This window comes from Aedes albopictus, chromosome 1, assembly GCF_035046485.1.
Source record: "Aedes albopictus strain Foshan chromosome 1, AalbF5, whole genome shotgun sequence".
NCBI lineage: Eukaryota > Metazoa > Arthropoda > Insecta > Diptera > Culicidae > Aedes > Aedes albopictus.
The window spans coordinates 165,449,766-165,461,080 of NC_085136.1; the positions used below are offsets into that span (position 1 = coordinate 165,449,766).

An 11,315-nucleotide genomic window follows, 5' to 3' on the forward strand; every position below is an offset into this window, starting at 1 on the left:
GACCCAACTCACTATGAACGCTTTCCACTAAGTTTTATGTTCACTCAATGCACAATTCCACAATTTTGCTTTAATTATCTATCACAAATCGTTTTTTTATGAAACCGACGTGGCAAACATTTCATTCTGTGAAAATGGCCGATAACGAGAAAAACTTACGGAAAAGGTGTGACTAAGCATGAGAATTGTATTGGAAAACATGAACATGGTTCTCACAATCACGAATAGCGTAATCAAGATAACCACGTTTGATGGTATTGATTACTATGCGCTTGATCGTCAAATTATGGTAATTGTAAGGAAAACATAGTAGTCATTACTGATATCATGTTCATTACGACTATTTTTCGGCATGGTAAAATTAAACATGGTTGAATTATTAATTTTACTATGTTTTTTTTCTCAGTGTAGTTGAGCATAAAAAAGAACAAGGTTTAGTATGCACAGGTTCGGACAATTAATTCAAGGTTTATACACAGACTTATCCCGTTTTCAAAGCAGGGTAACTGGTACCTGGTAGAGCAAACTACCAGCTACCAGTACCCTAAAATTGTGTTTTCGACAAGCTTCTTTGGCATAATAAGGGCTTCAACTATCAATAATGTTTTAGTGTGCAACTCATCCACATAGGTGGCGCTTTCATGACTTTTAAGTTAGGCGCTGTCCATAAACTACGTAGACTCATTTTTGGCCATCTCAGAACTCCCCTCTCCCTCCGTAGACTTTTGTCCATACAAAAATTTAAAAATTTGTGTGGAGCGTAGACCAGGCTTGACAGAAACTCCCTCGCGAGAAAATGAGGCAGCGATTTTGGCGATTTTCTGAGGGGTGAAAATAAAACTCAAAAATCACAACGCAAATTCTCAACAGCAACGAGCGCGAGCTTGCCGCGCAACGAGGAGTTCGTCCAACACTCATAATTGCTTGTTGTGTTTCTCACGTCCACTCACACTCAAAAAGCTCTCGCGAGTTCCACTCCCATACAAAGAAAGACTCTCGAGGCGAAAATCACACTCAAAAACCCGAAATAATCATCGGCTCTTTTTTCGTTCCCCTCTTCCTCGCTCAGTTTTTATCGCCTCTCTGTTTGGGGTTCGTTCGCTACCTCGCGACGAGGCAAAAGTAAAACACCGCTCTGGAGTATGTTGCAAAACTCTTTTGATTTCGAGGAGGATTATCAAGCCTGGCGTAGACTTTGGCCAGATTTTGGAACAGATTTTTTAGTGATGGGCGATATGCAGCAGCGCGTGATCGGTTGGTGGCCGATCAATGAAAGAATGTGCAAGTTGAGGGTCACGGGTCGGTTCTTCATCTTTAGCATAATAAACGTGCTCAGCCAACACTCCGGAAGCACTAATGATGACAAGGACGGATTCTACGCGCAGCTCGAACGCGAGTACGATAGCTGCCCAAAACACGATGTCAAGATCATCATCGGAGACTTAATTTAAGTAATAAATGCTCAGGTTGGTCAGAAGACAAAATTTAGATCGACAATTGGAAAGAAACGACCTACGACTAATTGATTTAGCCGCCTCTAAGACCACGTCCTGATTAACGGATGGCACTGGACATTATCGACGTCAGAACCTATCGTGACGCTAACATCGACTCTGACCAACGACTCTTGTTATGGTGAAAATGCGCCAAAAACTCTCTGTGATCAGCAACACACGGTACCGACGGCCGCCTCGGTATAATCTGGAGCGACTGAAACAACCAGATGTCGCCACCGCATACGCGCAGAATCTCGAGGCAGCGTTGCCGGACAAGGACGAGCTCAATGAAACCCCTCTCGAGGACTGCTCAAGAAAAGCAGCCATCAACAACGCAGCGGAGACCAACGTTGGGTATGTGGGACGGAGCCGAAGGAACGATTGGTTCGACGATGAGTGTAGTGCGATTTTGGAAAAGAAGAACGCAGCGAGGGCGGTTTGGATTGCGGGAACTACCGCGCGATCACACTACTGAGAGCTGTCTACAAGATACTCTCTCAAATTTTATGCCGCCGTCTATCACCGATTGCAAGAGAGTTCGTGGGGCAATATCAGGCTGGATTCATAGGTGAACTCGCTACAGCGGATCAGATGTTCACCATTCGCCAGATGTTCCAAAAATGCCGCGAACACAACGTGCCCTCACATCACTTGTTCACCGATTTCAAATCGGCGTATGATACAATCGATCGAGAACAGCTATGGCAGATTATGCACGAATACGGATTCCTGGATAAACTGATACGATTGATCAAGTCAACGACGGATCAAGTGATGTACGTAGAGGGTTACGGCAAGGTGATGGTCTTTCGTGCTTGCTGTTTACCATCGTCCTTAGAAGGTGTATTAAGGAGAGCGGAAATAAACAAGAGTGTTTTCATGAAGTCCTTTCAGCTGCTTGGTTTCGCTGATGATATTGATATTATAGCTCGTAAATTTGAGACGATGGCGGAAACGTACATTCGACTAAAGAGTGAAGCCAGGCGAATCGGATTAGCCATTAATCAGTGGCGTCTCGTCCATAGGTCCACTGCGTTCACTACACAGTTGATAAAAACTAAAATAAATCACTATAATGTCAACATTTTGCTACAAACGATATAAACTACTCATTCGATCCTTTAGATGTTCACAACTTCAAGTGAACAAACCACTATGAAATACTAGTGCGTATCCAATAGGAATCAAATAAATTTTCCAACTTAATCTCACTATGCCACCACCCTGCCAGTCTCCAGTTAGCCTAGTGGTTAAGGCTATGGATCGCCAATCCGGAGACGGCGGGTTCGATTCCCGTTCCGGTCGTGAAAATTTTATCGACTCCTTGGGCATAGTGTATCATTGTGCTTGCCTCACAAGGTACAAAATTCATGCAATGGCAGGCAAAGAAAGCCCTTCAATTAATAACTGTGGAAGTGCTCAAAGAACACTAAGTTGGAGAGATGCAGGCCAAGTTCCAGTGAGAACGTAGAGCCATACAGAAGAAGAAGAAGAAGCCACACTACCCTGCCGCTGCTAGTGCTCCACGCCGAAGCATGCGAAACATCCACGTGACAGCATCGCCAAAAATCTCTCGCCTCAGTTCACTTTCCAGAAGTACACGGGAGCGCTGTATATGCATGCAAGAACTGTGTTTACTTGTGATCGACTGTTCTGTGCTGCTTTGGCAATGTATTAGTAAAATTTTTGTGCACTTCTTCCAATGGACGTGCCGACGTGGGCCTCATCGGTGGCGGAGGAAAGGAAAGATTGTTTGCTCACACCAAGCTTGCGCTCGCAGGGAAGCTACTAAGTTTGGCAACGTCGCATTTGAGCTACTGTATGCTTCAGCAAGAGAGCGAGGCGAAAGAGCAAAGTGAGAGAACGTGTACCATTCAACGGAGGCCGCCCATCCACTCTTTTGGCATGCGTTCATGCCTTTGGGTGGACCTGAATGGGTGGCATATTCATTCACTACTAGTTGCACGTCGCGTACAGTGTCATTTTCTAGCAACATTCAAAGGAAAATGGAGCGCGATATCGTAGACAATCTAGTCCCGCAATTCGTTTGCCAGGCGGTAATCATCTAAGTAGAATACCCTCTTCGATTGAGTGTACTCAGATTTGTACTTTTAATTCCGCCCTCTAATGCTTACCCTTGGAGCCCTTAAACAGATACGCATGTTTCGACTACAGTCATAGAATAATCATGGGTTACTCACATGGGTTAATTTGATTTAAATTCTATTTGAATAGCATAGAGAACAGACTGAATAGTAATAGTTACAGAGTGACCCATAATTGTGCAATGGGTGTTTCACTTCTTCAGTGTCAGTTATCCACTTCTGAGTGGATTCTTCGAAGTTCTAAAGTTATTCCGAAAAAATCCCTTAACAATTGGTGGGCAATGTCTTCTCTCGCTTCCCACATTTCGATAAAGTCCAGCTGACCAATAAGCTGAGAATGTTTTACACGAAAAAAGTCGCAGAGATAGTTCTTACTAAGAACAATTTGGAAGACTTCTTCTCAGAAACGTATCTGCTTATTACTCTGATAATAACACTTACGTCTACAGCTGATGCCGTTAGAAGGAGCTTTTCCATCTCAAAAGAATAAGAACCTATCTTCAGTTACAATGAGCGAGCAAAGACTAAAAAGGCTTAAACTGATGTCGGTAAAAAACCCTCTGTTTCATCAATTGAAACAACAAGGCAGTTTTCTCGACGAAATCGTCGATAGATTCGCTTATCTAGCGGAGTTCAGGTTCCTGCTGTTTCCATTCATATTACAGGCCCATGTGAAAACTTTTCAAGAGCACAGTCAGCTTTACGGGTCACGAGACGCCTCTGCCATTAATGTGTCGAAGACAAAATATATGATGGCAAAGGGCTCCAGGGAGGAATCACGCGCCCGCCACCCCGAATTTCTATCGACGGTGATGAAATCGAGGAGGTTGAAGAATTCGTGTACTTGGACTCATCGCCGACAACAACACCAGCAGAGAAATTCAGAGACGCATTGTGGCAGGAAGCATGTACCCTACGTGCAGGGGATCAACGCGCCCTTGGAGTTTTCGCACAGAAGGTGTTGCATACCATCTACGGCAGAGTGCAGATGGAAGACGGGGTGTGGAGAAGCCGAATGAATCACAAACTGAATCAGCTGCTGCGAGAACCAACCATCGTTCACATCGCGAAGATCTGGAGGCTACGGTGTCTTTAGGACGTCGGATGTCTCGAGAGTCATCTGACCGGTACAAGAAGACGTGGTGCGCAGCGAGCCAGGTGGGTCGATCAAGTGGAGGACGATTTACGGACGCTTCGCAGAGTACGAAACTGGAGACACATGGACCGAGTAGACTGGATACGACTCCTACGTACAGCAGAGGACACTCAGGCCTTAGTCTGACCGGTAAGGTAAGTAAGGTACACCGGGGCAAGTTGAAACGGGTGGGCAAGATGAAACAGCGGGTTAACATGATGTTTTCTATGGATGATAAACAATTTGATTGCCATAACACATAGTTTTTGATTCAAACAATCTTTTAGTGAAGGATAAATTTCCAATTTTTATTGAAATCTATTTCGAAACTTTCATCTTGCCCCACCCGTTTCAACTTACCCCGGTGTACCTTAAGTGATTTGGATGAACGGCGATAGCTTCAGAGTGACAAGATTAACGGTTTTGGAGATAGAAGATAAACCAGGAAACACTTCTGCTAACTGCGAAATGTGAGTAAGTAAGTTCGATGTCCGGCTACTTGTTTGGATTCCGTTTGGCCTAATATCGTTTGGACGAATGTTATTTGGCCAAATGAGTCGTTGTGACGAATTTTGATCAAAATAATTCAGGGAAACTTTTTCATCAGGAATATTTAAGGTAAAAACACTACACTTCGCCCTCCCCAAATTCTGCTCTAATCTTCGCCACTCCATACATTAAAAAAGGAATTTGTTTGGAGGGGGCAAAGACTAGAGCAGTGGCGATGTCTAGTGCTTTTACCCTACTGCTTTCAACCATAGGCTATACTTTCTACGATTTTTTTTTTATTACATATTTTTATTTGTTTAGAGAGTAAAAACATTAGACTTCGCCCCCTGGAATTCTGCTGTAATCTTCGCCACTTCATACATAAAAAATGAAATTTGCATAGAGGGGGCGAAGACTAGAGCAGAGCATATATTATATTATTGAAATATTGGTCCATTTCTCTACTAGGAAAAGTTGCTAACTATGAGTTCCATTTTCACCTGTAGCTAAGAATGTTAAAATATGCGATTTTTTTCAGTTAGGGTTTCCAGCGGTATTAGCAGAATTAGCAAATAGAACGAAAAATAGCGGCTCAAAAACAAACAAATAATTTTAATATTTAATAAACAATAAAAATTAAAATTTAAAATTTTGAGTATTTAATACTCAATTAAGATGATGGTACGCGTTAGACGTGTGGACAACCCCTGGCGACGAGCTCAGCCGATCGTTCTTTTTGTTTTTTGACGTTTTGTTCTTTGTTTTCCAATTTTCATCGCCCCATCCTCGAGTCGAAGAACTCACAAAAATAAGAAAGAAACTTGTGTTTTCCAGGTAGAAATTACACCCAAAAGATCGTACAACGAAACAAATGTGACACATACACAAAAATCAATCACACAATACTTACAGGCCATTTCCGTGCCCCAAAGCGTCGGCCACATCCGTGAATTTGCTGGTTTTGTTCGTCGAGTCCTGCAATGGCACTGGCTGCTGCTGCTGCTGTTGTTGCTTTTGGTCTCCGCTAACATCCGTTTCACTCATTTTGTCGGGTTTATTTTCACACGTATTCACCAAAATATCGACCACACTGGCGTAATTCCGAATTTCACTATTGCAATCAATGAAATTCCCAAAACAGAATTCAAATTAATTTCACAATCGCACTTCCTTCGTCTGGACGTGTTTACACGAATGCAAAACAGAGAAGAATGATGCGCTCTTCTCCCAGAATTTCGTTGCGAAGAGACAGGCGTTACGTTTGGATGCAACAAACGCGCCAAGCAAAAAGTGCAGAGCACCCCAGTGGAAAATAAATCAAGCATGTTTTTTCAAAAGGACGTATTCAGCTTTTTCACTGATCTGAGAAGGTTGAACTCAAAAATAAAACAAAATTATCATTAATGCATTGAGTTGTCCAAACAATGTCTCACGAAACCTACTGCAAGCCTATCCATATACGTGAGAACAAAAGATGTTTACGAAGTTCTTACAGATAGATTAACACGGGAAATCTGAACACAAACCACTACCACACAGGAATTTGGATTGGTCAATAGGGGAACCAACGTATTTTAGACACAGCCTTACTCCAATATGTTTTAAACACCCCGCATAACCATGAACCATACTCGTACTGTGTACCATACTGTTCCCAACAATTTACTACAATATCTCAACAGTATGGTATAGCACCCAAAGTAACAATAAGCCAACAGTGTCACAAACGGTTTTAACAGTTTGGTAGACGGTTCTCGGGCAAATAACAGTATGTGGAATAGGCGGTTAAGTTATGTTACAATAAAAAAACGCCAATTTTCTCGAACAAAATTTTTCGTTTACAGTTTGTCATAAGGTCAATATACTATCCATTTTTTGACCTGTTTACTGTTAAGCAAACAGTTCTAGAACTGTTGACCAATTTAATTTGAATAAAATAAGCAATGTATGTGTAATCATTGCTTTATTGTGTATTATGGTGCCGATCTTATAATATATAGTTCTCTTACAGTTGTAATAACAATACGTTTTACGGTTCTGTTACGTTTGTACTATTGAACAATTGATTAATAAATTTAATCAGATACAATAATACAAGTAAAAACGAACGGAAAAATCCTTTCAATCTAAACTAGCATACAGCTCAACGTGATTTAGTTGAGCTCCATGTGCTTAAACTGAGATGAGATTTTCCCGCGTGTCATTACTTGTATTATTGTTGCTAAATAAAAAAAACTTTAAATACGATACATATTTATTACAACATATATAATTATTACCGATTTAAATTTAATCCGAGATTCAATCATAAACTTTTTGAAGATATAACGTAAGTGAACACGCCATTTCCTCTTCCGGGTTGGTTCGTACTTCATCAGTGTGCGCAACTGCCATCGGGCTGGTTGGTTCCGTTTCCGTCCTAGTCACGAAATGCAAAGAAAGATCTTGCATTACACGAACTCATCGAACTTGTTTCCAGCGTCGTGGTTGCTGCTCAGTCCTTTCCGTAGCTTCCACTTCCGTTTCCTTCCCGCGAACATTCCGAGCTATGCGCTTCTTGTCCACCTGTTCATCGGCATTGCGCTTCTCGCTTCTGGCCGGAAGCTCCGATGTTGTTCGCGTTTCAGCCAGTTCATAATTGAAGCGCTCTTTGACGCACATCTTCCGGTCCTCGTTGTGCTTGTGGATCGACACCTGGCGGCCGATCTTCATGGTTTTATGGATAGTTTCGAAAACTGGAATTAGATAAAATCACTATTATAAGTTAACTCCAATGTTAACTAACAAATTCAGAAAAATATCCTAATTTAATACTGTTCTAGACTTACTTACTTTTTGCAGCACCGATGGGATGTTTGGACTTCCCCAACAGCCTTCCCGTTCACGTAGTTGGCCGCCTCGCAGTTTTTTTTTCTTCGAGCCGAGATGCGAGTCGCGTGTTGATATTTTGATAAATTGCATCAGCAGTAGGTACCGGCCGGCCGGCGCCTTCTGGAAACAGCAGCAAACGGGGGGAACGGAAACGGAACTTCTTTGCGCACCCGAACAATCCGCAAAGCAGGACACTTCAAAAAACAGACGCTTTTTTGCTTTGACGAGCACGGCACTGATGCTGATGCAGCAAAAACATACACGCTTAAAAAAGTGATGCAGTGGCCGCGAAATAAAATTCAATAATAACGATAAAAAATCATTGTACTTTAAAAAAACATCCATATACCAAACGGAGAAACAATGTAACATTTAATTTGTTTCATTTTTATTTACTTGAGTGACTAGAGGGCTGATTTACATTAGAGAAAAACAGCTTGGTATGACGATTTAATGCTAAACTTGCACTGGCTCAGCGTTATTTTTTTAGGCGTGTATCTTTATTACTGTAGGCACACAGCGCTAAAGAAGACGCTAACAAATACTAATACATGCCACAGTATCCCAAACTGTTAAATATGAGTAGCATATGTTGAATTTCTCATGTGTGGATGTACTGCGCACAAACCATTTGACAGAATGTTGTTTTATATTGCAACTTTTTTCTCACGAATGCAAGCACGAATGTGTTTTTTTATCATTCAACAGTATCTAAACAGTATCATATATTGCTACAATTTGGTATGGATGACCCACACAGTTTTCTACAGTTAGAAGCTTCAAGTGTCTTGTCGTTCAACAAAACAGCAACTGTTTGTGATACATGAACTCTAACATATAGAGGAAGCTTACTATTTGAACTTTATGACAAACTGTGTTTCTCTATGCGGGACTTCCATTTGTTTTTGCCGTGAACCAAAATATATTGGTTCCCCTATTATAACGCATTTCCCACTCCACTGGGCCCCTTTCGGAGTTAGCATAAGTGCGGAATCATGAACAAAACTGCATTCGCATCCAATCGTGTCAGTGTCTTCTGCGCACTTATTCATTTTTAGATGTTGGAATCATAGGCGAAACTACTGGCGGTGAAGGAGAATTTAAATGCATTACTATGAAATATGGGGTGATGAATGTTAAATGGATGAACTAATGAATATTAGTTTGTAGGGCATCCCCTGGCAAAAAATCGTAGTTTTGCCAATGGCTGGAATGGGGTGGGAAATGCGCAATATGCATGGCAAGTTAAATTATCACGCAAAGTGATGCGAAAACGCTACTAGATATGCGTGGTTGCATTTAATAGTGTCGGTATCTTCTGTGCGGTCATCATTAGCTAAATTCCGCACTTATTTTAGAATGATGTATTGGCGACCATCTGTGAGCAATTTTGTACATATTTTGAGCGATAATCTACGGTGAAACGTGCAATACATATTCTGTATATGCGTTGCGCGAACATTTGCGCAAAACGCTCGTGTACGTGCGTGCCAGTACGGTACATCACATCGGTTTTATGTTTTCGGCGCAGTATGGATTACTGCACGAGTTTATTCTAGATCTAGGCTGCTTACTCTCACACGAAATTTGACGTTTGAGCGGTGTCCGCACCTCTTAAACGTCAAATTTTCTATGAGAGTAAGCAGGCCAGCATAAATTCGTGCAGTGGACCATTCCTTGGCCCATTCGCGCAGTTATTGTAAGGACACCAGAACGACTAAAAGTACGAGCCGATGTCTATTCTTCATTACACCAACGAACCTAACCTCAAAATGACTGACAAATCTCAGGTCATTTTGACAGATGTATAATGAGCATGAAAAGGACGGCAACAAGATCGATAAAGTAGAATATGTTATCCGTCTTTTTCGTGCATGTGCGTGGTCTGTCAAAATGACCTGTGAATTGTCAAATATTTTCATGGCTTGCTTTGTTGGTGTAATGAAGAATTAGCGGTTTTGCAGCATTTTCACTCTCTATTATTCGTGTAACGGAAAATTCTGGCTGTCGATTTGAATAAGTCATAAGCAAGGTCCTAAGTTAGTTGTGATTCCTATGTAGATTCGACCTATTCAAATCGAACGCCAGAATTAATAATAACCCGAGAGTATCAATAAAAAGAAATCGATATAGTTTATTGCATTGCTAACTGGACTGCGACAAAGTGCGGAATCTCAGATAAAAGTGCGATGTTGCATCAAATCGTTCCGGTGTCTTCACCGCACTTATTCATCACGAGCTAATGAGTAAGTGCGGTGAAGACACCGGAACAATCTGACGCAAAATCGCACTTTTATTTGAGATTCCGCACTTCATCGTCGCACTTATAACCGCGCAATGCGCAATTGATTGATGCACCAAGCGAAAAGAAGAAGAAGTTTTGACATCCAAGCGGTGTGCCGTCGATGAGATCCTCGTCGCTGATTGGTCGATGGATGTAAACGGCACACCGCTTGGATGTCAAAACCAAGATGTTTATAAGGAAGGTGTTAGCGTATAAGCAGTAAGTGGATGCGGGGAGTGCGGCACACTGCGGGGGGATGAAGGTGACAGCCGGCCAGTTTGTTTATGCTGCAGAACGCTACAGAAGCGTTGCTGCGCCGCATCGGCAACCACATTCTCAACACGGTTAACCAATGTTGACATATTTCCATGGCACTCATAAAATGAGTAGTATTCCCCCAGGTTTAAAATTTGCTCGTGCCCCCGCATTTTTGTTAATTATGAATACAATGATGATTTCTTAACCAAAAGAGATTGCTTTGCCGAAAATATTGCAAAATATTTGCTTGAGTGGGTGTACGAGCTAATTTGCAATCCGTGTAAGTAGGAAACACTCGATGAGTGTCATGGAGTTTGTCCGATTTTAGTGATGAGAAAGTTAAGCGTGCATGGTTTCTGTGGGGTTGCTACGTTGCTAGGGCTGAAAGTTTTTGTTTGTCATCTCACTAGTGAAAAAAAATTGAATACAAACTTGCCAGCTGTCGTTAGGTTTTCCAATATGGCGGATGGTGGAATCTGACATATTGGATTACCTTCCTTTTACTTACCTTGGTCAAAACTGCTTCTTCTTATCGCTTGGTGCATCAATCAATAATGTCAGTCAGGCCTTAATGAAAAATCACTGTCGACTTCAGTCTGACAGTCTGCGACCAGTGCAAAAAAAAAACAGAAAAGTGCATTTTCGTAACGCCTAGTGGGAACAGGGGTTTATTTAAC

General features: G+C 41.8%; 2 protein-coding genes across 2 annotated transcripts in view; both read right to left on the reverse strand.

Annotated features, from left to right (window-relative positions):
• Positions 1-1,440, reverse strand: part of LOC134285252 (uncharacterized) — a 9,042-nt gene extending 7,602 nt beyond the window's left edge. The window contains exon 1 of the mRNA XM_062845737.1: positions 13-1,440. The gene's annotated coding sequence lies outside the window, so the exon portion shown is untranslated. The remainder of the gene's footprint in view (positions 1-12) is intronic.
• The window catches only part of LOC109431512 (caspase), a 20,412-nt gene extending 13,968 nt beyond the window's left edge, over positions 1-6,444 (reverse strand). Inside the window, exon 1 of the mRNA XM_029862030.2 lies at positions 6,136-6,444. Coding sequence (XP_029717890.2) covers positions 6,136-6,269 — 134 coding nt within the window. The 5' untranslated portion in view covers positions 6,270-6,444. The remainder of the gene's footprint in view (positions 1-6,135) is intronic.
• Positions 6,445-11,315: the final 4,871 nt, after the last annotated feature.